General features: G+C 44.3%; 1 protein-coding gene across 1 annotated transcript in view; it reads left to right on the top strand.

Annotated features, from left to right (window-relative positions):
- The window catches only part of LOC115464979 (E3 ubiquitin-protein ligase TRIM39-like), a 43,922-nt gene extending 17,100 nt beyond the window's left edge, over positions 1 to 26,822 (top strand). Inside the window, exons 3-7 of the mRNA XM_030195373.1 lie at positions 1,111 to 1,341; positions 4,032 to 4,054; positions 4,480 to 4,598; positions 4,742 to 4,762; positions 26,079 to 26,822. Of these exons, the coding sequence (XP_030051233.1) occupies positions 1,111 to 1,341; positions 4,032 to 4,054; positions 4,480 to 4,598; positions 4,742 to 4,762; positions 26,079 to 26,623 (939 nt within the window). The 3' untranslated portion in view covers positions 26,624 to 26,822. The remainder of the gene's footprint in view (positions 1 to 1,110; positions 1,342 to 4,031; positions 4,055 to 4,479; positions 4,599 to 4,741; positions 4,763 to 26,078) is intronic.
- Positions 26,823 to 27,199: the final 377 nt, after the last annotated feature.

The raw sequence follows: 27,199 nt of genomic DNA, 5'->3' as shown, positions 1-27,199 counted from the left end.
CCCCCTCCCCAATCACTAAAGGAAAGATTGTGGCTTGCTAAGTGGCAGTAATATTTGTTTTAAACTTTCCTGCAATCTATTGTGCTTAGTATTGAGGGGAGGAGAGAGGGACTGAAGAAGAAACAGACATCAGAGGAAAAAAACAAACAAACCTGGGGTGCTGTGAGGAGAGTTATATGACACAGCTGCAAACAAAAAAGACTGAAGGGCCATCGAAGCATTTCTCTACCCTCCTTCCACCGACAATGACCGGACATTTCTTATCTCTTCTGAAGGTTATGGCTGGGGATGGGCGATTATTGGGGGAATAAAAATGTGGGTGTTAGACTCAAAGGGTTTTCCAGCCCTGAAGTGTGTGCGTGTGTGTGTCTGTTTGTGTGTGGGGGGAGGGTGATTATTAGAGAGATTATAGTAAATAAATAAATAAATTCAATGATGGTCAGGGGATAACAATCTGCAGTGCACTCATGTAGGTTCCCATGTGTAAGGCTTAGTCCAGAATTAAACCTGAGTAGGGAGTAGTGTGGTCAGCAGGGTTTTTCCACAATAAAACCAGTGAGACAAGGGATATAGTGGAAAACAAACTTTATTCTTCAGGACACTGGTTTTCTTGTGGAAGAGCCCTGCTGACCACACTGCTCTCTACTCCGGTACTCTTCTCTGTAGTGGTACAAGGTCCTCCACTTCTGCGGTGTTCCTCCAGAATTAAACCTGTACATTGGGAGCTGGAAACACTGAATGCTATTCCATGACCTGTAGATCACTGTCCAATCACATTACTGCTGTCTGTGTGTTATGTATAATGTTCCTCTGTGTTTTGATTGGCTGAGGAGGGGGGCAACCCAGATTGGTTGAAGTATTTCTTCCTAGTGTCTGGCTGTGCCCCCTGCTGGTTTATTGTCTGGTTGTCTGCTGTACATTGCTTGCTCTGCTGTGCTGCCTGTCTCATGTGCTCCGGAAACTCTGCACCCATCCTTGTTATTCTGTTCCTCTTCCCTGGTTATCTTTGATCTTGTGATTTCTAAATTTGTTTGCCTTGTTTTAATCTTGAACCGTACACTATAAGGACAATGATATTTCTTCTTTGTGCTTTTGATCTCTTGAATGCAGCGTAAAACAGAATTGAAGAGAGAGAAAATCATTTCTGAGTTTGAGGAGCTGCACAAGTTTCTGAATGAGGAGCAGCAGATCCTTCTCTCAAGGATGGAAGAGGAAGAGAAGGAGATTCTGAAGAAAATCAGTGACAATGTGACCCACCTGGAAGATCAAAGCTCTTTCCTCAAGAAACTGATCTCAGAGATAGAGGAGAAGTGTCAGCAGTCAGCGACTGAGTTACTGAAGGTGAGATTCCAGTATGGAGCTGGGCCCCCAGTTCACCTGATATTTAATACCTGGAACAGAGTCTTTGCCATTGTTATAAACAGCCCCCAGATAACCTGAGAACTTATACAAAACGAACTTATAAAACCAGATTTGGTGAAACAGATCTTAATTTGCAAAGATGGGTGCCTCTAGAAGCAATTGGCACACCCCTTCTTAATGTTTACAGGTTTTATACCCTTTCTTTTTAGTTACATTAAGTATGCAATAAATATCTGCCCCTAAGTTTCTCACTGGATATTGATCACATTTACCAACCCCTAATACATCACTGTTAATTATCATATGACAGTCCTCTAAAAATTTTCCATCACCCTAGCAGCTGAGCCCATTGTTAGTTCTGCTTGGTCTGCATTTTTTTTGTATCTTTAAACCTTTATGTGAGAACTTTGCATAGTTCAGCACATGGCATATTCCACCTTCCATGGTCTTACAGCTTCATGGTCTCATGCTTAGATACATTGTTGTTTCAGCTCTTTGGGCTTCTTACTCCTCCCTTTCCTCTCTCTCTCTTTCCCTGTCTCAGCATTTTTATCACTTTGCACACATTACTTTAAGCTAACATAGTTTCTTTTGTTAATGATTTTGGAAAGCTATAATATGGTGATTTCTGTTAGAAAGGGCCTACAGAAGTATAGTCCATCCCTAAAGAACTCCTTTCTACCAGGGCATAAGTTATTTTTGCAATTATGTTAAATGAAAAAGCAATATATTTACATATTTCTCACACCATTAACAAATGAATGTACCAGCTCCTGTTGTTTCCCCTCTCAGTCTCCCTTACTGTCAAGCCCTGCTCCCTCTTTCAGCAATCTCTCATCTCCTTCTACCATAGACTCCAGCTCCTTTCTGTGTCTGTCCCAGTACAATCACTTCTCCATCTTTCTTACTCTTATGGTCCACATTCTCCCTTCTGACTGACACACGGTCAGCTACTTTTTCCCACTGCTGCTGTATCAAGAACTGGTTGATAGAAAAAGACACTGTAACATCAGTAGGGAATGACTGTCTGCAGCTGAAACAGCAGGTGAAAGACTCAGTCTTCAATTTATTTATTTATTTATTTGGGATTAGCTCCCACCTTTTCATTGTGAGTTACATTCAGGTTGTATGGATTTTCCTGTCCCCTGAGGGCTTCTTTTACTAAGGTGTGCTAATGACTATTGTGAGCTGAATGCTAAGAAGCCTGTAGGGATAAAATGGGCTTCTTAGCATTTTGCACATGCTTAATCCATTAGTGTACCTTAGTAAAGGGAGCCCTAAATTTGTGTCGAAGCAGTGGAGGGAAGGGAGGTGAGAGGTGAAAGAAACATGGTGAGAAGAGCAGAGGAGGAGAGGTGTAAGGAGAGAAGGAGGCACATGGGACTCAGTTCTGTAAATTTCACCCAAATGTGGGTATCCCAAAAAAATGCATGTTAAGCGCTATTTCATAAAAGATGCTCAAATTTGGTTGCCGTTCGTAGAATAACGCTTAGCGCCGAGATCCACAATTTTGGGCGTGAAGATTTATGTCAACTGAACCCTGGTGTAAATCTCTATGCCTGAATTAGGCACGATTCCTCCAAATTTTATAACACTCTGTGCAAATCCTAGGAATGCCCTGACTCACCCATGCCCCCTCCCATAGCCACACCCTCTTTTTGCTCGTAAATTCCAATTATTGTCAATTAGCTTGTTAGCAGTGCTAAGTGGCTCGTTAAGCAATTAAATTGTGTGCACAGTTTTGAGCACTATATATAGAATTCTGGTGATGGTGGAGTAAGAAGTGGAGAGGAAAAACCTCGAGTGAGGGTGAAGGATGGAAGAAGTACCTCAATAGAAGAGGCAAAACCTACTGAGATGTAGTAGAGAACAAACATGAAAACAAGAGAGAATGTGGAAGAGGTGAGAAGAAGAAAGACTGAAAAAGAGACTGGAAGGGAATTTGGAAAGAAGAGATGAAGGTGGTGACAGGATCAAAAGAGCACCATTAGAAACTGGAGAGACTGATGCGAGACTGGCCATTGAGAGTGGATGGAATAAGATATAAATTAAAAATGCGTAAGGTATGAGCAACAGAGATAGAGAATTACTTTATTACCCAAAGGCTTAAGAATTAAAGGAAATCTGAGAAAAAAAGTTTTTTTTGCATATTAAGTAAATTATAATTTATGCAAAAAAGCCACCCAGTCATCATGTGTTCATTGTCCTTTGCCTTGATTTTGTTCAGCAGGAAGGCGGGTTATAAATCCCGTACATGAACAATAAATACAAACAAACTTAACTCTAATTTCTGGAATTGGGAATTGTGGTGCATTATAAAAAGATATTAATAGGTTTCTGCAGAAGTATCCAGAAAGTGCCTGCACTTCCCTGCATGAGCCTAAGAGGGTCCAGGAAAAAACTCTTGTGTCTGACCCCATTTGGACCCTGAGATCTCTTGCAAATGTGGTGCATATTGAGTACAAAACCAAAAAAAGCTGTAATGTGGTTTAATGAGACAGGAGAGTGTGTAGAATAATCATTAAACAAAAAACTCTGTCATGATCTTAGATAACCAGCTGATATCTGTCAAGTATCTACTTTGGATGAGAAGAAAAAACAAATAGTTATCAAGTGACATAATTGCATCTCGTATTCATGAAATACCTGGATTCTCTTTCTTCTTCTAGGATGCGAAGTCCACCTTGAGCAGGTATGGCTCTGTTCTAGTTTCTCTCATTGTATAAGAAATAGCTCTGTAATGTCACTGTGGGACTTTCCCCTTTCCAGTGACGAATGGGTGATGGGACAGAGATGTGAGTAACACAATCCCACACTCTTTGTGCTGGGGGAATCACACTCTCTCCTATTCATTTCACCCTGTTATCCTCACACTGCATAATATTAGAAATATAAACACTTGTAGGATATAGACATAAAAGAATCTAAATTATTACTCGCACTAAATTAATTCATAATGGTTTAAGAATTTGCTCTCTTTTTCTCTGGGTAAGTCCTGTGAGGTAACAGCAGTGTCTCTCCTTCTTTACTCCTGTCCCTGTCTCATCTCTATCCCTGGGGACTCTGAGATCTGGGGGTGAATGTCTTGAATAACCCCAATCACTCTCTTACTCTCAGGTGTCAGACAGTGGAATTTCCAAGACCAGAGGCTGTTTGTATTGAAATGAAACTTTATTTCCATCTGATGTACCCTCGGCAGTATTTTATTGTGAAGAAAATGCTCAGAAGACACCAAGGTAATGAGTTATTCATAGGACTGTAATTCATTAGCAAAGAAATAAATACAATACCGATATATAATTTATCTTTGCTAATAAAGAAATGACTTTTTTTGTTTTATTTTTAGTCATTAATTTAATTTTGTTCTATTTTCTTTCAGGAAAACTTTCTGCTGAATTGGGTAAGGTATTATCTGTTATATTTTTTCACATTTAAAAATCCTTTATAAAATGATTCTCTACCCTGGGGTGGTTACAAATATACCACAGATAATTGTATTTTGTATGTTTCAGTGCTGTGAGTGTTTGGAAGTGTGTCTGATGGACAGGCATGGAGCCCTCACAGACACAGACAAAGAAAGCATTTACAATAGCTTTTACCCGCGGGGTGCTTTATATTCTGGAAATGTGTCTATGACCTCCCTCCTCTCAGTACTTTCCAAATCCTTCTGTTTCGATCCATTTTACTTTATTTCCCACTCAGTCATCCTCTGCTTGGCTCTGTCCATGAGGTCAACTCAACATCCATTCCATCCTTCCTCACTGTACCAGTTCAGGTTCTATACCTCCTTTTCCCCTATTGCTTGCTCAGTCTCTGGTCACGTCTTCCTCTCCCAGCCAACTTGACACCCTGGTGCTGAGAGGAGTGTGGTGCTTCTTAATTGTGCTGACCTGCAGGATGAACCACATAGTGTTAGCGCATCCCATGAGAGGAGTGAGATATCTGTGGGTGATGAAACGTGGTATGGTGGATTAGGGTGTTTAAGAAGGGATGTGCTGTACTACCACTCCTGTTAGGAATTGAGAGAACCAGGGAATGAACTGGAAATGGGAGATGGATTGTGATAGAGCATCCTGAGGTCAGAGGATGCAGGCTGCCTCTTCTCCTCTTTTTATGGTGGTCCTGTACAATATTCAAAAGCTTGGGTTGAAACAATTCCAATATAGCTGCAAATTATATTGCAACATATTTTACTAACACAACTATGTATAAATGCAAATTTGTTTATTCATCAACTTTAATATCATATAAATCTAAAATATCACATACCTTCAAACCATTCATTAAATCACATGTCTTATACTCACTCAGCACACATTCTTACCCATCTATTCAACACATCTTATACTCACTCAGCTCACATTCTTACTCATCTATTCAACACTGAAATCATACCAGGTTACTGCAATACGCTGTGAAAAATATTGAATCAATACACTCTTATAATTCTAAACCCCACCGAACATTAAATTGATACATAACTACTACTATTCACTTCTCTTCTTATAACATTGCTGTAATGAAAATCAAGATCATTCTATATATACAGTGCAATCCGCTTAAGTGCAAGGGTCTGGGACCCAAGAAATGCATGCAGTTAACCAGAGCGTGCACTTAACCGTTGTGACCCAAAGAAGCTTGACATCTGATAAACATATGTATAGTACTGTTTATTATTATGCGTACAGTATACATTCTCAGTTAACTGACATTAGGCTTTACTTGAAGTAATCAGTTATAGTCCTCTGTACACTCTTGGGTCTGTGAGTTCCATAGACTACATCTGCTAGACGGTAAAAACTGTCATAGCATTGACATCCAGTGGCCTCCAGATAGGCCCGCACGGTGATGAGACTCTCCAGCACTCTTGCAAAAGTGACAGGAGGAGGTTGTTGAATTTCATCAGCATGTGCCTCGCTGCTCATTTCTTCATCTGTTCCATCATCAGCCGTTGTTACCTGCATATAGGCGCATATCTCGACATCAGTGCTGTCTTCAGCTGTTTGTAGATCGTAATCAACAGCTGCGTAGCGATGAAACTCCTCTTCAGTAACACCGGCTGGGATGTCAATAACCTCTTCATCTGACGCATTTGCAACAGCTGCATCTGTTTTGTCCCTCTCCACATCCTTAACAAAGCTTCCCGCTTGTAGCAGTTCACAATGGTTGCGTGCCTGTGTAACATGATTCCAGGCTTCCTTCTGCACATGTAGGGAATCCAACAGTGATAGATTACGAGCCAGTTCAACAGCACATATATCCTTGCCAGTCTGGTCATCCATAACGCTCATCAGATGACGTAGCACAAGAGCCCGATAATGATGTTTGAAATGGGCTATTATGCCCTGATCCATAGGTTGGATCAGAGAGGTAATGTTTGGTGGCAGGAAGACCACCTTGATGTTAGACAGCCTGACATCATCCCTGTGTGCAGCACAATTATCACAAAGCAGCAAAATCTGACGCTTTTGTGCCTGCATTCTAGTGTCTAACATCTTTACCCACTGCTTCCAAATTTCCCCAGTCATCCATGAATTTGCGTTAGCCTCGTATGACACAGGAAGTCCCTTAACTTTCTTGAAGCAATGGGCCTGTTTGCTCTTTCCAATGACGAAGGGTTCCAACTTCTCACTCCCATCCATATTGCAGCAAAGGAGGATCGTCAGTTGGTCCTTCGATGTTTTACCTCCAGTAGTTTCGGCATGTTTGAATGCAAGTGTTCCATCAGGAATCGCTCGCCAGTAGAGACCATTTTCGTCAGCATTGAAAATATCATGAGGTGCAAACTCGTTCAAGATGGTAGGAAGAACTGAAACAACTCAATTTTCAGCACCAAAGTCATCAGCGTCTTGTTTTTCACCATGCTGTTTCTTGAATTTTATGCTGTTCCTCTCGTTCCATCTTTCCAACCATCCAACAGTGGCTTTGAATTCAGTTAGTCCAAGACTTTCAGCTAGCTGGTTAGCTTTTTCCATAAGCAGTGGACCACTGACAGGAAACTGTCTGCTCCTGACTCGAGAGAACTACCAAAGAAGAGCATCTTCTACCTCCTCAGGTTTTGCCGCCTGTTTTTGTTTCCGTTGTGGATTTGTATTGTTTTGCCAGTCTTCCAGAAGCTGGTCTTTCTGCTTCAAGACACGTGAAATTTGACTGGGATTGACACCATATTATTTAGCAATAGATGCTTGACTTTGTTTGTTTTCTGATTTTTAAAGAACTTCTATTCGTTCAGCCAGTGTTAGTCTTACAGTTCCGCCGCGACGACGACAACGACCCCGGTGTACACTCTAACAACATTCTTTCACTTATTCTGCCTGTGGCACTTAAAGAGACAGTAAATTTGAAATCTTGTTGGTTGTCACACACCAATCGGCTTTCATATTCCATGCGAGCGCTTATGCGGAGTCTTTCCTGCAGAGGAGCGGTCTTGAACCATGCATATAAGTGAATCTTGCACTTATCAGTGGTGCGCTAAACCGAAGTTTGTCCCCATAGAAATTGATGGTGCCAAAAATGGGACCAAAGTACGGCATGCAGTTAAACAGCATACGCTTATCCGACGTGCACTTAAATGGAGTTCACTGTTTATATATTGATTATGCTTAATTTGTTATAAAGTTTACATTCTTTACAATAATAGAATTGTATCAGACCTTACTGTAGAATATAATCACTGAGAAGAAAGGTCAAATATATGTCATGCTTATAACTAACTAGTTTGTTAGCAAAGAAGTAGGCCTAAATCACCTCAGGAGTTTGGAATATTTTAATTAACTGAGGGAATGAAGGAGGTTTATGTGCCTTATCTAAGAAGTAGCTGGAAGGGCAAGAAAATGAATCATTATATTTTCATTCTTCTTATTTGTTAACCAGAACTATAAGCACATGGTGACTGTGTGATAACAGTATTCTTGGCTATTTAAGGTTTCATTTTAATCATTATTGTCAGACTGTGGACTGAGTTTTCCTTATGTCCATTGGTCTCCCTACATGTAGGATTGATTCATAAATAAAGATCTTTATATGATTTGAACCCAGAGTTCTGCGAGCTTGTTTGGTAAGAGGAAAGTTTCCATAACAATTGCCACTTCTTATTGTTCATTCATGTCCATATTTGCTGAAAAATGTTCCCCAAAATGGTGTAGGTTCAATGATTCAATTAGGCACTTATATGCCAGTTGCTTCAAGTTCTAATAAACTTGCATGTATCCTTCTCCGATATTCACCAATGCATGTTGCGAGGGGCCCGATGCACAAAACTTACCGGGCTAACAATGTGCATTTTTGACAAGTTCACGCCTGTTTTACTGTGGATTAAAAACTAGTTAAAAGATAGAAAACAGGGAGGATTGATAGTGTTGATAGGGAGATTCCGCAGGAGTCTGTGCTGGGACCGTTGGGTTTTAACATATTTATAAATGATCTAGAGATGGGAATAACTAGTGAGGTAATTACATTTGCTGACAACACAAAGTTATACAAAATTCTTAAATTGCAAGAGGATAGTGAAAAATTTCAAGAGGACATTACGAGACTGGGGGACTGGGCATCCAAATGGCAGATGACATTTACTGTAACCAGACCCCTCTTATGCCGTGCTGCTACCCCCCCCCCCCCCCCCCCCCCACTGCTGCAGTTGGCACCCCCGCTGCTCCGGTCCTACATGAAGAGCCCTGGTGGACTAGTGGTCTCTGGGGGGGGGGGATGTTTTTTCCTACCCACTGTGCTGCCGCTATTCCCCCGCCTGCCAGCATTGCCGTGTTTTCAAAATGGCGGCCGAGACTTCCCGCTGTAGTCTTGCGAGACTTACGCAGGGAGTCTCGGCTGCCATTTATAAAATAAGTAGGTGCTAGGCAGGGGGAATAGCGGCAGTGCAACTGGCAGGAAAGAACACGTGTCATCGTCCCCCTCGCAGAGACCACTAGATCACCAGCAGTGTGCCTTTAGAGGTAGGACCGGGGAGGGCTGTAGTATGCAGCGGGCATCCGGGCAGAGCCTCTGGGCCCTCGGGCATTGCCCGGTTGCCCAAATGGTCAGTTCACCCCTGCTGCAGTCACTGCAAAATTACTGAGTGATAAAAATTAGATTTAATAATTGAGGTGAGGTGATCAGAGCTGGCAGTCACAGCACAGTGAGACATGACACAGTCAGAGGACAAGAACTGTGTCATGTGACAGAAATGATACACAGGTGGCACCTTAAAGAATTAAGGCATTTTTGTTACAAAGAATGTGAATGGTGTTCTTTGCTAAGTCATGGGTGCTGAATTCGAAAATGAAATCAGTTTTTGCCTATCGGGCTCAGTTTTCTTGTGACACGCTACCCTTTTTATAAAAATCCTTGAAAACGCTGTATTTTGGTACCCTGCTGTGCAGGGCCGCCGAGAGGGGGGGCTGGGGGGACAAAATCCCCAGGGCCCAGTCCCACCCGCCCTCTGATCGTCTGCCACCGGGCCGGCCCCCTGTATTTAAATCACCGTGCGGTGCGACTCTCCCTCTCACCTCCCTGTGAGGCGGAACTCCTCCCTTTGGGTCTCCTTCCCTCCCTGTATCCCGCCCTCGGGGGAGCAGCAGCAGCAGCGGCGACCTGGGAGGGGGGAGGGGAGCGGCAACCTCGGGGGTGGGGCTGCAGCGGGGGTGAGGCGGCCTTGTCCCGGGCCCGGCCAAGTTTCTCGGCGGCCCTGCTGCTGTGGATTAATTTAATTCAGCAGTTGTAATTGTTGGAAAAACAATTGAAATATACTAGGAATTACAATACAAAACCCTTAGTTTAGAAAGCCACCACCAGGAAATAAGGGAGGTTTGGCAACATTGCCCATGAGTCATGCTCGAACATGTTCAAACACGTTCTGTTGCGTCAGTTGCCACCTGTATCTCAGCATTGAGAGTTCAGTCAACAATTGCTGTTGGAAGTGACTGATTGTAGTTCTACGTTTGTGAAGGTTTGTGTTTTGTGTCATTTCAGAAGAAATGCCTCGTACCTGTGCAAATAGCCCAAATTCTTTTTGTTATATCTGTGGAGAGTTTACTCTGAAATCGCAAAAAAGAAAACTTAATCCTCTTGTAAAAAAGTGGTACGAACTATATTTCGGGTGTAAGGTTGGTGAACAGGACCACAAATGGGCTCCCCACATTTGCTGTTTGATGTGTGTTACACTCCTGACAGGCTGGTTAAAAGGAAGACGTCGCATGCCCTTTGCTGTTCCCATGATTTGGAGGGAACCAACGGATCACACAACAGAATGTTATTTCTGTCTGACAAAAATAGCAGGAATCACCTCGAAAAGAAGGAAAACTGTGCAATATCCTAACTTACCATCTGCTATAAGACCTGTATGTCACAGTGAAGAATTGCCAGTACCAGTGCCTCCTGAGAATTTGATAGTGAGTGAAGATGAATACAGTGACGAACATGCAGAAGACAGAGAAGGGGATATGCATACTGACCCATCATTTTAGGACCTCTGTGAATCAAATGTGCCCCACTTTTTGACACAAGGGGATCTCAACGATCTTGTTCGTGATTTAAATTTGTTGAAGCAACAGGCTGAGCTTTTAGGTTCGAAATTAAAAGGATGGAATCTTCTTTCTTGCGATACGAAAGTGAGTGTTTTTCGTGACTGACATGCTATTTTTTCTGAATATTTCTCCAAGGAAGGTGACATGGTCTTTTGTAATGATCTTTTACTGGTCTTTTACTCTTATGTTGCTTATATCTTTGATTTCTTTGTGAACTGACACAGTTTTTTTGGAACTCTTGTAGCAGAAGCGTGTCATTTTGCCAGATACATATAATAGCTACATACGCCGACACAAGCATGTACAAAAACCATTATCACATGAAAACTGAGGCTGATACAGAGATTCTGAAATGAGATCTGGATTCAGGGAAGAATTATCTTCCAGAAAATGTATGTTTTGTTCTTGTTACAGAATAAAAGGTTTTTTTTGTAGACCAGTGTAATCAATTTATTAAGCCATGGTCTAAAGGGTCACGTGATGCGCTGAGAGCGGTAGCTGCGTTTTAGCACTGCTCCGGGGTCCCCGCTCCGTTTTCCGCGCCACAACGCTACCCTAATCCTCGATTTGGAGTAGAGAGTTGCACAGGGACAGAAATCCAACCCGTCCCCACCCGTCCCCACTGGAATCCAACCCGTCCCCATGGGGAATCTAACCCGTCCCCGCCCATCCCCGTGGGGAATCTATCCCATCACTGCCCGTCCCCATGGGGAATCTTACCCGTCCCTGCCCGTCCCCGCAAGAATTTAACCTGTCCTCACTGACAAGAATTTAATGGTACATTAAAAAAAATTCCTTTCAGCTCTCTCAGTCTCTGGGTTTGAGCCGCAGCACTGCAGGCAAGGAAGGAACGGAAGCTGGAACACTCTGGTGCGCACATATAAGACTTCTCTGATTCACTGGCACTGTGTGCTAAGAGATCACCACATGCACGCGCTAGTAGGTCAGGTGACATCTGATGCTCTTGCTTATGTCTTATGAGGTGTGCGCATCAGCCTGGAAGCAGAGAGGATTAATAGTAAATGACAGCAGATAAAAACTGGATCGGTCCATCCAGTGTGCCCAATAGTCACAATCATTATCAATTCATGATTAAATCAACAATGAATGTGATATTACTATACTTGATTATGGTCTTTCTGTGGTGTTTCTGGGACATAGACCATAGAAGTCCACCTGGCCCTATCCTTATGTTCCAACTGCTGGAGTTGCCCTCAAAGCCCACTCCAGCCTATTTATTCATCTCATTTGCGGGACACAGACCGTAAAAGTCTGTCCAGAACTGTCCTCATGTTCCAGCCACAAAAGTTGCTGTGTAAACCCTTTCTAGCCCATCCAAAACTAGATTGCCATTTATGAGACACAGACCATACAGGTCTCCCAGTATCGGCCCTAGCTTAGCCCAAATACCTCCAAACCCTTCCCTCAGAGCACACCGTGAGGTGCCGATCCAAACGGCCCGGACATAGGGATCGATCGCAGCTCCAGCCACATTAGTCAGCCGCTGACTGATCGACGATCACGCGAACCCGATCACTCATGCGGCTGATTGCTGGCCAAGCTCCCACCGCTGCCACCGAACGCCAATAAGACTTCCTTCCCACCCAGAGCTGCGGCACTGCCCTGCCGCACGAGTTGCTGCCAGGGACCGAGCCAGCCTCTGTGGACCACGAGACTGGAGTGGCCCTCGGTGGAGGCGGCTGCCTACCGACCCGATCAGAGTGTGGTCGGATGGAGGCGACAAGCCAGTATTGAGTAACTCGCATCCGGATCTTGAATTGGAGTGGCCCTCGGTGGAGGCAGCTACCCGCCGACCAGGTCAGCGCGGAGGTCGGGCGGAGCCGCCAAACCAGGAAGCCGTGGCCTTCAGTAAAGGGAAAACATCTGGGCATCTCCCACGCGGAGTCCATGCGAAGCCCGCAAAGCATTGTCCAAGCGCCCAGACTGCCGGAGACCAACAGAGTTAAAGAACATAGCAAGTAAGCCAGCCACAGGGAATGAAAGGCCCGTTCCGGCCTAAACTCCTCAAGCCCAACAACCCACGAGATCGCGTCCTGCCCACCTGGTGGCGCCTGTATCGCCAAAGCATAGGACCAAAGCGACTCAAAATGGGAAAGTGGTCGCTTTCCATACTTCTTACAGCATTACAATGAAAGCATCAGTTTGCCTTATCTACATCTGTAGTGGGACCAATGCCTTGCTTGCTGACTCTATGCTCTCTTTGCATCTCATAGAACGTTACTGATCTGTAGTAGGAATTACTGTCTTAGCTGCTAACTCTACGCTTTCTATGCATATTACAGCACTATGCTGAACTGTAGTAGGATTTACTGTCTTGTATGATAACTCTATGCCTTCTATGCAGCTCATAGCAGTATACCGAATTGTAGTAGAACCTATTGTCCTGTTTTGCTGACTTTATGCTTACTATGCATCTTATAGCATTATACTTAACTGTAGTAGGACCTGTTGTCCTGTTCGCCGACTCTACGCTTTCAAGACATCTTATAGCATTATACTGAACTGTAGTAGGACTATACTGTGAACTCAGACGCCGTACGTACTGCAATCCTGTACTACTGTATTACTGAATGGTTTGACGACTTTAAACCTCTAAATGCTTTTAAATGCCTTATACACCTCATAGCATTATAATGAACTGTAAGTCTGTAAACTGCCAAAACTGACCCTAACCACTTCCTCAGCTCCATTCTGCAGTACATTGAATAGCATTACGGATTGTAAGTATGCATACTGAACTACAAGATTGACTGTAAATTTTAATCAATCACCACTGTTCTGCATGGCTGAATACTAACTTACACTAATGCCAACATGAACACTAATAAATTACTCCTAATCATCTACTGTCTCTCCCTAATCCACCATGCACTGACAACCCCTCTTACAGACAATAATTTACCCACATTGCATAAACCATACACACAACCCAAAAACAACACACCTACCCAAAAGATTAATAAATGGAATGGAAAACCTACCACCTATGGAAACAACCAACAGAAAGGAAAGAAGGGACACAACAAACTTAAACACCAAGAGGATAGACAACTAATAAAAATCATCACATCCTCGACCCCAAATGAACCCCACCAACTAATACAAATGAATTATATAAATGCCAGATCTACAGTTAACAAAACTACGACAATAACCGACTGGATCACAACAAACAATCTCGATTTTCTATTTATAAGTGAAACCTGGATCCATGACCTCAAAGATCCCATAATTTTAGAGCTATGTCCTCCAGGGTACAAAATCTCCCACTGGACAAGGAATGGAAAAAGAGGAGGAGGCATAGCTATAATCTATAGATCCCAATTCACCGTCACAACAGCCGAATCCATACTTCCCCAACTTGAAATTGCTTCATTCAGAATCAGCCACCCAACCCTACAGGACCACCTAAACCTTATCCTGTTCTATAGGTCACCAGGCAATTGGCAAGACTGCCAAACACATTTTATGGATCTCATATCGAACACATGTGTTTCTACCCAAAACCTTCTTATAGTAGGAGATATTAATCTTCACCTTGAGGATACTAACCTAACAAACGTGTGTGAATGCAAGGACTTCCTCCAACTGTGGGAGCTTCACTGGCCAAACATGCAACCCACCCATATGAAAGGACACACACTAGACATCATTACATACAAATTCTCACCAGAACTAAATCTCACACTAAACGATACAAAATGGACAGCCATACCATGGTCCGACCACTACAAAGCAAACCTCTCCCTTCACTGATGAACAAAAGATTCACAACATAAACAAGAACAACTAACCTACACCACGAGAGGCAAAATAGACCCACTAATATTTTGGCAACAATTCTACAACGAATGAACAGCACCTACAGACTCAACCCAATATCTTCATGATTGGGATAACAGATGCAGAATCATATTAGATAACATAGCACCACTTCAAACCAGAAGCTCACATAGAAAAAACTCAATACCATGGTTTAATGAAGAATTGAAATAACTAAAAACACAACTCAGAAGATTAGAACGAACATGGAATAAGAAAAAAGACGACTACATTCAACGATTGGAAACGACTACAAAGAAAATACAAATACACCATCAGACAAACTAAAAGATCATATTATAAAACTAAAATTGGACCAGGCTACAAGGATACACATAAACTCTTCCAACTCGTAAACAAACTACTAAATACCACACCGGTTACATCTAACAACATAGACACCCCATCAGCAAACAATCTTGTGAACTACTTCAAAGAGAAAATTATAAAGCTATGACTCATGATACCCATCAACACAATTGATTATGTGAACCTCCTTGAGTGTTTAGACCCAATACCTGGGGAATATCCAGCAGACCGATCATGGACCAACTTTGACACACGCTCAAAAGATACGCCAAGTCGCAATGCAAATTAGACATCTGCCCTAGTAATCTTATAAGATCTGCCCCCCAACAATTCAAAACAGACCTCACGAGGCACCTGAACTACATGCTACAAAATAGTCTCTTCCCAAAGGATAAAGGAAATATTTTACTTACTCCGTTACCTAAAGATGCAAAGAAAAGTACAAGTGACCTAACCAACTATCGCCCAGTAGCATCTATCCCGCTGATAACCAAACTCATGGAAGGCGCAGTGATAAAACAGCTCACTAACCACCTAAATAAATACTCAATTCTGCACGAATCCCAATCAGGATTTCGATCGAACTACAGCACTGAAACAGTACTAGTAACTTTAATGAATAAATTTAAACAAACAATAGCAACTGGCAACAACATACTTTTCTTACAATTTGACATGTCCAGTGCCTTCGACATGGTCAACCATGGATTACTACTACACATCCTGGAATACTTTGGAGTTGGAGGTAACGTTCTCAACTGGTTTAGAGGATTCCTGACAACAAGATCATACCAAGTAACAACTAACACGGCGACATCAGCCCCATGGACACCTGAATGCGGAGTCCCCCAAGGATTCCCCCTCTTACCAACCCTCTTCAACACCCCTAGCCAAGCTACTAGACAATCAAAACCTCAATCCATACATATATGCAGATGATGTTACGATCTACATCCCGTTCAAACATGATCTAAAGGAAATCACCAACAATATCAACCAAAGCTTCCAAATCATGCATCCTGGGCAGATGCATTTCAGCTAAAACTTAATGCAGAAAAAACACAATGTCTTATACTCACCTCACAACATAACACAAGTAAATTCACCACCATAACCACCCCAAACTTTTCCCTTCCCGTCTCAAACACCCTGAATATTCTTGGAGTTACCATTGATCGAAATCTCACACTTGAAAACCACGTGATGAATACAACTAATATGTTCCAATCTATGTGGAAACTCAAAAGAGTAAAACCTTTCTTCCCAAGGGCCATTTTTCGTAACCTGGTACAGTCAATGGTGCTAAGTCACCTGGACTATTGCAATGCACTTTACGCTGGCTGCAAAGAACAGACCATCAAGAAACTTCAAACAGCCCAGAATACCACAGCCAGACTCATATTTGGAAAAACAAAATATGAAAGTGCAAAACCCCTAAGAGAGAAATTACACTGGCTCCCACTCAAAGAACGCACCGCGTTCAAGATCTGCACGATTGTTCATAAAATCATTTACGGAGATGCCCCGACCTACATGCTAGACCTTGTGGACCTGCCACCCAGAAATGCCAAAAGATCTGCCCGCATTTTTCTTAATCTACACTTCCCCAGCTGTAAAGGATTAAAGTACAGGCTAATACATGCGACTAGTTTTTCCTACATGAGCACGCGGCTGTGGAATGCACTACCAACTCACTTGAAAACAATTAACAAAATTACTAACTTTCACAAATCTTTGAAAACCTATCTCTTCAACATGGCCCACCATGAGAACCCATAACTAACTATAACATTTCACCACTCCACCCTTATTCTGAATGTCTTCTTTCTTTAACTGTTTGATTAGCTTTCTTGTCATTCTTAATATCTTTGAAACACCAACTGTATCTGTTTATCCTGGAATGGCGATGCCATAACAGGTCTTTGTAAGCCACATTGAGCCTGCAAATAGGTGGAAAAATGTGGGATACAAGTGCAATAAATAAATAAATAAATATCAGAAATATCGCTTCCATAGGTTCGAAAATATAAGAGAGAGACATTTATTTTTTGTTACATTTGTACCCTGTGCTTTCCCACTCATGGCAGGCTCAATGTGGCTTACATGGGGCAGTGGAGGGTTAAGTGACTTGCCCAGAGTCACAAGGAGCTGCCTGTGCCTGAAGTGGGAATCAAACTCAGTTCCTCAGGACCAAAGTCCACTACCCTAACCACTAGGCCACTCCTCCACTGGAGAGGAGTGATGTGAGTGGCTTTTTGTCTATGGCAGGGATGCCTAAGTTGATGGAGGAGGCGGTGAAGACGCTGGAGGCCCCCTTACAAGCCAAAGAGGTTCAACGAGCAATCAAGGGACTGAAACCCTTTTCAGCGCCCGGGGCAGATGGGTTCTGTGGGGAATTCTATAAAATCTTACAACTTTCCCTAGTGGGACCTTTACTTGATTATCACCAGTCTTTATTAAACGTTCGGAGAATACTTTTATCCATCACACATTGTACACAAAATAATACCCCTGCTATGCAGGTTAGCCTGGATGCTGCTAAGGTATTTGATCATGTAGGTTGGGGATATTTATTCCAGGTGCTTGGATGGGTAGGCCTACCCGAATGGTTTCTGTAGGCACTGAAAGCACTTTATGCTGGCCTAGAAGCGCAAATAGTGGCTAATGGAGGTAGGTTGACAAGCTTTGTGGTGCAACATAGAACACGGCAGGGTTGCCCTCTGTCTCCCCTTTTATTTGATATCTCCCTAGAGTCTCTAATTCGCCTTTTGAACAAAACTGCGGAGGTTCGAGATGTGAGCTTGGGGACTCCTTGACTCCTTTGTTCCAGCCTTCAGCCTCAACTGCCTCACCTTGTTTGTGACTGTTAGCTGACACCTAGGACTGCCTGAGTCTATTCACATGGCTCCTTTTCACATTCTCCTCCTAGTACTGTCCCTTCCCAATCTACTCCTCCACCCAAAACCTCTATGCACTACAATTATACATTGCCCTTTCGTTCATTATACTACCTCACCATCTCTCTTGTCCTCTTCCTCCCTCCTTGCTTTCTGCCTTCAACACTTCATTCCCTCCATTTTACCTTCTCCATTCTGTTTGAACTCATCTCGCCTTCATCGCCTTCTTTGCCACTCTTCTCCTACCCTCCTCCGTACTCTCTTACTCCTTCTTCTTCTATCTGCCGGAGACATCAATCCTAATTCTGGTCCCCCCAACCAACCCTCATCTTATTTGTACAGGTCGCACCGTAACCTCTCCAATCTCATCTCTATTTCTCTCCTCCCCCCCTCTTCTCTGCCCTTCTCATGCGCCCTATGGAATGCCCGCTCCATCTGCAACAAACTTCCTTATATCCATGACCTTTTTATTGCTCGTAGCCTCCATCTGCTCGCGATAACTGAAACTTGGCTCTCCCCTGATGACTCCGCTTCAGTTGCAGCCCTCTGCCATGGTGGTTATCTCTTCTCCCATACTCCTCGCCCTATTGGCTGTGGTGGTGGTGTTGGTCTATTACTCTCGTCCTCTTCCAAATTTCAATCTCTTCTGCCACCTCAGTCTCTCTGTTTTTCTTCCTTTGAAGTCCATTCCGTCTGCCTATTTACTCCTTTGCCTCTTCGGATAGCAGTTATTTATCGTCCCCCTGATAAATCCCTTTCATCCTTCCTCAGTGATTTTGATGCTTGGCTTTCCTTCTTTCATGATTCTTCCTCTCCCTCCCTCATCCTTGGCGACTTTAACATTCATGTTAATGATCCCTCCAACTCTTACGTCTCTCAGTTCCTCACCTTAACATCTTCCTTCAATCTTCAACTATGCTCCACTTCCCCTACCCACCAAAATGGTCACTGTCTTGATCTTATATTTTCCTATAACTGCTCTCCCTCCAATTCCTCTACCTCAAATCTTCCCCTTTGTGACCATCATCTAATAACCTTCACACTTAAACTTCCTCCCACCCAATCCCGTCCAATCTTAACCAATTTATCTAGGAATCTCCAGGCCATTGACCCTACTACCCTATCCTCCAATGTCTCAAACCTCTTCTGTACCACTACACCATCCAAATCTGTCAATGATGCCATCTCTTCCTACAATACCATTCTATCCTCTGCCTTAGACACTCTTGCACCTCTCATGCCCCGTCCTATAAGACGTTCCAAACCCCAGCCCTGGCTAACCCTTAAAATCCGCTACCTACTTTCCTGTACCCGTTCTGCCGAATGCCTCTTGCTTAAATTTCTTGCCCTTGCTGACTTCTCACACTTCAAATTCATGTTGACCTCCTTCCAATCTGCTCTCTTGCTTGCCAAACAGGACTACTACATCTAGCTGACTAATTCTCTCGGCTCAAACCCTCGACTTCTCTTCGCCACACTAAACTCAAGGTGCCTCCACCCCCAACTCCCCCCTCACTATCTCCCCAAACCCTAGCTGAGTTCTTCCACGATAAGGTTCAGAAGATTAACCTAGAATTCTCTTACCAAACCCCCCACCTCTCCCTCCCCTTGTCCCTCCCCTTGTCCGTTCCCCTATTTCCTCAACCCCTCCGTCCTTTTCCTCCTTTCCTGAGGTCACTGATGAAGAAATATCACATCTTCTCTCCTCCTCAAAACGAACTACCTGTTCCTCTGATCCCATTCCTACCCACCTTCTTAACACCATCTCTCCTACTCTCACCCCTTTTATCTCTCATATCCTCAATCTCTCTCTTTCCACTGCGACCGTTCCTGATGCCTTTAAACATGCTGTGGTCACACTGCTCCTGAAGAAGCCTTCACTTGACCCTACCTGTCCTTCCAACTATCGACCCATCTCCCTCCTCCCCTTCCTTTCCAAGTTACTTGAATGCGCTGTTCACCGCCGCTGTCTTGACTTTCTCTCATCTCATGCTGTTCTTGACCCACTCCAATCTGGCTTTCGCCCTCTTTATTCAACTGAAACTGCACTTAGTAAAGTTTCCAATAACCTGTTCCTGGCCAAATCCAAAGGTCTCTATTCTATCCTCATCCTTCTTGATCTATCCGCCGCTTCCAGGGCTCTGTTCTTTCCTGGTTCTCCTCCTACCTCTCGCTTCGCACCTTTAGTGTACACGCTAGTGGATCTTCTTCCACTTCTATCCCTCTACCTATCGGTGTACCTCAGGGTTCTGTTCTCGGTCCTCTCCTGTTCTCCATCTATACTTCTTCCCTTTGCTTTCTGATATCATCCCATGGCTTTCAATACCATATCTATGCTGATGACTCCCAAATCTACCTCTCCACCCCTGAAATCTCAACCAGCATCCAGACCAATGTCTCAGCCTGCCTATCTGACATCACTGCCTGGATGTCTCAATGACATCTGAAACTTAACATGGCCAAAGCCGAGCTCCTCATCTTTTCCCCTAAACCTACCTCTCCTCTCCCCCCTTTCTCTATTTTGGTGGATGGCACTCTCATTCTTCCTGTCTCATTAGCTCATAACCTTGGGGTCATCTTTGACTCCTCTCTCTCCTTCTCTGCTCACATTCAGCAGATTGCCAAAACCTGTCGTTTCTTTCTCTATAACATCAACAAAATCCGTCCCTTCATCTCTGAGCACTCTACCAAAACCCTTATCCACACTCTTATCTCCTCTTGTCTCGATTATTGTAAGCTACTACTCACTGGCCTCCCTCTTAGCCACCTCTCTCCTCTTCAATCAATCCAAAATTCTGCTGCGCGACTCATTTTCAGCCAAAGTCGCTATGCCCACATTAGCCCTCTCCTTAAATCACTTCACTGGCTCCCTATCCGTTTCTGTATTCAGTTCAAACTTCTCCTATTGACTATAAGTGCATTCACTCTGCCGCTCCCCAGCACCTCTCCACTCTTGTCTCCCCCTACGTTCCCCCTCGAGTACTCCGTTCTGTAGATAAATCTCTCTTATCCGTACCTTTCTCCTCTACCGCTAATTCAAGACTCTGTTCCTTTTATCTTGCTGCACCTCATGCCTGGAATAGACTTCCTGAGCCTGTAAGTCTAGCCCCGTCTTTAGCTGTTTTCAAGTCCAAACTCAAAACCCACTGCTTTTGACTCCTAACTCGCTTACCCTTTCCTTTATCCTCACCTCTTTATTCCCTTACCCTTAATTGTTCTGTCTTATCTAGATTGTAAGCTTTTTGAGCAGGGATTGTCTTCTGTGTATGGTGTACAGCGCTGCGTATGCCTTGTAGCGCTATAGAAATAAGTAGATAGAGAAGTAGATAGACTCAGGAAGTCAAGACTCTGGCCTATGCGGATGATGTATTACTCGTCCGACCCACAGGTTTCCCTTCCTCACGCGCTCAGAATCTTGCGACAGTATGGTGCCCTGTCAGGGTTTTCCCTTAACTTGCATAAATCTTGTGCGTTGGCGCTGGATGAAGGGTTGCGATAGTCCTGGAAGGGGAAGTTTCCACTTAGATGGGAGGACGCAGCCCTGAAATATCTGGGGATAATGATCCCGAGAGACCTTGCCTCCTTGTATGTAATTAATGTTAATCCATTTCTTGAGGTAACCAAGTGGAAACTGGCTCTATGGCAGGCCCTACCTCTTTCACTATGGGGACGGATTGCATTATTCAATATGATATTTATTCCAGCAGCTTCCTTTATTCCTAAAAAAGAGGGAGGAGAGGGCATTGGGAATACTTCTGCAGGGGTAGAGGCCTAGGCTGCTGTTGGTGATGATTTCAACCCCAGGGAATATGGGGGCATGCAGATATTGTCAGCAGGTCACCCTTCCACTCCTGGGCCATGGCTGACCCTGTTTAGCCAGGTTGTTCCAACACTGACTCCTGCACCGTCTGCCTCGGGCAACTCTCTGTTCTGACGTGCACCTCCGTATCCTCCTTTCATTAAGGCATCCCTCACGGTGGTTTTATGAATAGTATTTTCCCGAAGGATGACCAAAGACTTCAGTCATATCTTAAAAGAATTCCTCTTTTATTTTCACACAACACAGTTCATCTTTCTTGCAATACATGATGCTATTTCCTCCTTCAACATTAACCCTTGTTAATATTCACAGGGTTACACAAGGATTCCTTCTCTGAATTGCAGCATAAAGTTCACATTTCAATCATTAACCCTTTCTTAATGTTCCCAGTGAGCCAGGCGGGTTCCCCTCCTAGCCTACTGCAAATAACTCACAGCAATTCAGTATTATCTTACTTTCTCCACTCAGCCAGCAGTTTCACTCTCTCTTCTGCCTCAATCTCTGGGTTGTTTTTTTTTTGTTACATTTGTACACCGTGCTTTCCCACTCATAGCAGGTTCAGTGTAGCTTACATATGATATACAGGTACTTATTTGTACCTGGGGCAATGGAGGGTTAAGTGACTTGCCCAGAGTGGGAATCGAACCCAGTTCCCCAGGACCAAAGTCCACTACTCTAACCACTAGGCCACTCCTCCACTCCTGCCACAGCCTCTTCCCCAGCTGCCTCAATTCATCTCTTCCAATACCACTTAGTTTAGGAAAGACAGTGGCCAGCAATCTTCTCACCTTGGCTCCTCTAGACTGAGCCCAAGCAGACATCTCCATTCCTTCCTCCTCCCTCTCCCCTTCCACTTTATCCCATTCCATCACCGCCTCCTCCCACTCAGGCTCCCCCAGCTGTTCATCATCACCCTGATTGGAACTCATCTCCCAATCCTGCTCCTCCTCCCCCACTGCTTGCCCGTACTGTTTTGGGTCAGATGCATTATGGGGCCATTAGTTCCTAGCCTTATCCCTTCCTTCCCCCACTCTTTTACCCACCAGGGGGCGAGTTCCCTGCTCATACGGGACATGTGCTTGCCTCCTCCGCGCTTTCTTGGGTTGCTCTCGCTTTCCTTGTGACCGTCCTCTCAGTAACCCCCTACAATATCTAACAAATGCATGCGCAGTGAGACACATAAATGACTGGTTCCTGGGGACCACGGAATTTTCACTAACAACGTTAGAGACCATTTTATTTCTAGACATTCATTTCAGCCAACTTTTGCACACTGGGGTAGATTGCCGGCGCATGCTTTTCAGCAGCACCCATTATTACACTCTCTCAGGCTACCTGGCGCTGGCTGTGTAGGAGACATCACCTCTCTGCCAAGATCACACCTTTGCTTTCTATATGTAATAATCCAGAGTTTCCCCCGGGATAAGGGAGTAGTATATTTAGTCAATGGGAAAAGGGATTATTTATTTAGCTCAGGTTGTTGATGAGGAGGGACATATTAGACCTTACGACTACCTACAGCTCAAATATGGTATTCCATTGGGACACCAATTTGCATATTTGCAGTTGCAACACTACATCTTATCATCCCTGAAATGGACAGATCTGACCGAAGATGTGACTTCGGAAGCATATTCTTTAGGTGCACAACAATCGGTGTCATTAAAATGTCATCACCAGCAGTTGAAAGACACAACTTCAGAATTAGATTATACACACTTGGCCTCCTGCTGGTCACAAGACCTTAGTTGCATAAGTGTGGGGTGGTGAAACTAGACAGTGTACCGGGTTCTCGATTCCGAGACATGTGGGAGCCACTATGGCTCTCCTTGCCTTCCAGAGGGAGAGGTTATATTTTGAACTTTTAATTGTGCCAGGGTGGGGAAGGGGAGGGTTGGGGGTAGGGGTGTTAAGAGAAAGTTCCTCATGTTATATCTGGTTTTCGATTAGACTCCATCTGATATATGACTTGGTTGTTATCTACTATAATAAAACTCACCCTCAACGTTCTGAGGACACTGACGTCAGCGAAGCCAAGCCCTGACTTCCTTCAAAAAGGTTTTAAGGTTCGTGGTGGTGAAGCCACCAAAATCGCTCCAGGCCCCGCCCTCGAGGGCGGAGCAATGGCAGAACAACAAAGGGGTTGGCAGGGAGGGAGGCGGGGGGGGGGAATCGCTCCGGGCCCCGCCCTCGCGTCAAACGTCATGACATTGGGGGCGGAGCAATGGCAGAACAACGAAGGGGTTGGCCAGGGAGGGAGGGGGGGGGGTGTTGGTGACGAAAACCTTGCTAGCGCCCGTTTCATTTGCTCTGAAATGGGCCTCTTTTACTAGTCACTAAATAACTGTATAAATGTATGAGTCTATTTCTGCTGTCTAATAAAAATGATTTAAACATAAGCCATGGTCTTTGAAGGATCGGAGTCCAATTTGTCACATGCACGTCCTTGAAAGTTAAGTCTAAACACTAATGAGTTTGTTGAGGACTCCACCAGACTGAGGTCTTTTCATTAAAGCTTAGTGCACATTTAGTTTGCTCTTATGGAATTAGTGTGCGCCAGTGGCGTAGCCAGAATGTAATTTTTGGGTGGGTCAGTGGGTAGGTTGGGTGGGCATGCATTTCCTCTTTCCTTCTCCACCACCATCATGAACTTTAAAAGTTAAATACTATAAATCTGAACCCCACCCGACCCCGACATCCCATCTGAGCCCCCCTGCACGACCCAGTCCCCACCTGCCTACCAGCTCCATGATCGACGAGCAGACGACCCTCGTCTTCCACCCGGCACCGAGCCTTTAAAAAAACCCGGAGAAACACCTTGCGTCTGCTGTGCGCTGCTGTAAAGCAAGCAGCAAATCGCCTCGTCACGTCGGCCCTTCCTTCACTGTGTCCCGCCCTCGCCGAAATAGGAAGTTACATCAGAGGGTGGGACACAGTGGAGGAAGTGCCAATGTGACGAAGCAATTTGCTGCTTGCTTTACAGCAGCGCACAGCAGATGCGAGGCGTTTCTCCCTTTTTTTTTTTAAGGCTCGGTGCCGGATGGAAGACGAGGGTCGTCTGCTTGTCGATCATGGAGCTGGTAGGCAGGTGGGGACTGCAGTGCCAGCAGAGCACCCCCCTCCCCACCTGCTGACACCCGGGACGGGACGGACGTTGGCTGGGCGGGCCTGGAGGGAAACTGGCTGGGCCTGGGCCCGTCCAGGCCCGCCCATGACTACGCCCCCTTTGAAAATAAATGACAGAAGAAATTTTACAGGATCAGCAGTTTCAGCTCAGGCGCATATATTTGTGTTGTAATTTACATGTAAAATTGGGTTAATTTCTTTTTCTGTAGAAAGCTACTGCACAGAAACATGGCCGATAAAACCAAGAATGTGTTTTTATAATAGTTTGTATAATCCTTACTTTGGAAAATCTTAAACTTTCATAATTGATTGGCATCATTGCTCCAAAAAGACACATCCTGAGTGTGGAATAATTTATCATGTAATAATGTGATTCTTTTTTTTTTTAATCTTTGAGGGGCTTCAGGAATACAAATAACTGTTCAAAACATATCTGACATGGGGAAATAGTTAAAACGGAAAAAACTGGGGAGCAAACCCAGCTAATAAATCCCACAGTAGATTCTATACTAATTATTCATCAGTTATAGGAGCTCTAAGACCAGAACTGCAGCCAGTGTTGCCAGGTACTTGGCCCTGAAACCCGCCCAAAAAGTTCACACCCCACCCCCGCCGTCATCAACCCCGCCCCCGCTGTCATCAACTCCGCATCCGCCGTCATCGACCCCGCCTCCTCCGTCATTGGCCCTGCCCAAAACATCAGTAGCCCCGCCCAAAACGGCCCGAAAAACCGCACAAAAACCACACAAAAAAAAACAAAAACCAGCCCAAAAAACCGCGACCCGCAGCGGGCAAAAATTTCCCGCAGCGGGTCGCGGAAAACTGCCCAATTGGCAACCTGTCTGCAGCCTATAGGGATCAGTGAGAGTTGAGTCTTGAGTGAGCTTGAACTGAACTACCGCACTGTGCTATGGGAACGTGAGGGACCAATAAGGAGACTTGTTTTATGCAGCCTGTCAGTGAGTCAGCCAATTAGAATCTTTATTTCATTCATTTGCTCAGTAGAGGAGCTCCATGGGGTAAAATTACAGATGCTAACCAATAACATTGTTTTTCTGTAAGTTTGTCAGTGAATGATAACCAATAACAGAGTGTCTCTCATTGAATACGTGAACCTACCAATGAGAGCAGAGGTGGGTATGTGAAGAGCCAATGAGAAATATCTGCACATGTTTATTAATGTTTCTCCTCCCTTCCCTGCAGTGAATGTGACTCTGGATCCTGAAACTGCTCATCTCAATCTCATCCTGACTGAGGATTTGAAAAGTGTCAGACACGGAGACACGAGACAGAAGCTGCCGGACAATCCCCAGAGATTTGATTTTGTTGTCAATGTCCTGGGGTGTGAGAGCTTCACCTCGTGGAGACATTACTGGGAGGTGGAGGTGGGAGACAAGACTGCTTGGACATTGGGGGTTTGTAAAGATTCTGTGAACAGGAAGGGGGCTATCATATCTACACCTAGTAATGGATACTGGACAGTGACACTGATGGAGGGAGATAAATACTGGGCCTGCACCACCCCTGGCACCCTGCTCTCCCTGAGTGTGAGACCCCAGGCAGTGGGGATTTTCCTGGACTATGAGGCAGGAAAGGTCTCATTTTACAATGCATATAATAAATCTCATCTCTTCACCTTCACCAACACCTTCACTGAGAAACTCCGGCCTTTCTTCAGTCCTGGTCTCAATAAAGCAGGTACAAATGCGGGGGCTCTGAGAATCCGCCCAGTGCCAGACTGGGAATGAGTGAGATGGACTCAGGGGTCTGATATATAATCTGGGAGTTGATTTTTCAGATCTGGATAAGGAGAATCAGAGAGTGTTACTTGTGAGCTGTGCTGTTCAGGTTCACTATATACAATCTGTGATCTGATTTTCCAAACTTAGACTAACCTTGTAAAGAAAATGTACTGTTGAAACAATAAGTGGGGAAAAAATTCATAATGACAATAAAATAATTTTAGAATACTCAAAAAAATGAATGACATTTCATTAGCAGCTGGAAAGGTGGGATTAGAGCCAGTGAATGTGAGGGAGGGTGTAAGTGACAATGAGAGTTTGTGAACGGTAGGACTTGGCTCAGTGAGAACGTAAGACTTATAGAGGTCAGTTTAAAGCCGTTGAATATGAGGAGGGTTCTCTGACACAGTGAGAGTGACAGAGGTAGGTTAACACCTGTGAATATGACAGGGGTGTTTCAGTGGCACAGTGAGAGTGAGAGGTGGGATCAGAGTCTATGAATGTGAGGAGAGGTCTCAGCAATACAGTGAGAGTGACAGAGGTCGGTTTAATGCCTGTTAGCTTAGCGGGCTTTAAAAAGGT

This window comes from Microcaecilia unicolor, chromosome 3, assembly GCF_901765095.1.
Source record: "Microcaecilia unicolor chromosome 3, aMicUni1.1, whole genome shotgun sequence".
Lineage (NCBI taxonomy): Eukaryota > Metazoa > Chordata > Amphibia > Gymnophiona > Siphonopidae > Microcaecilia > Microcaecilia unicolor.
The sequence above is the reverse complement of the archived record's forward strand: the minus strand, read 5'-3'. Positions and strand labels throughout refer to the sequence as shown.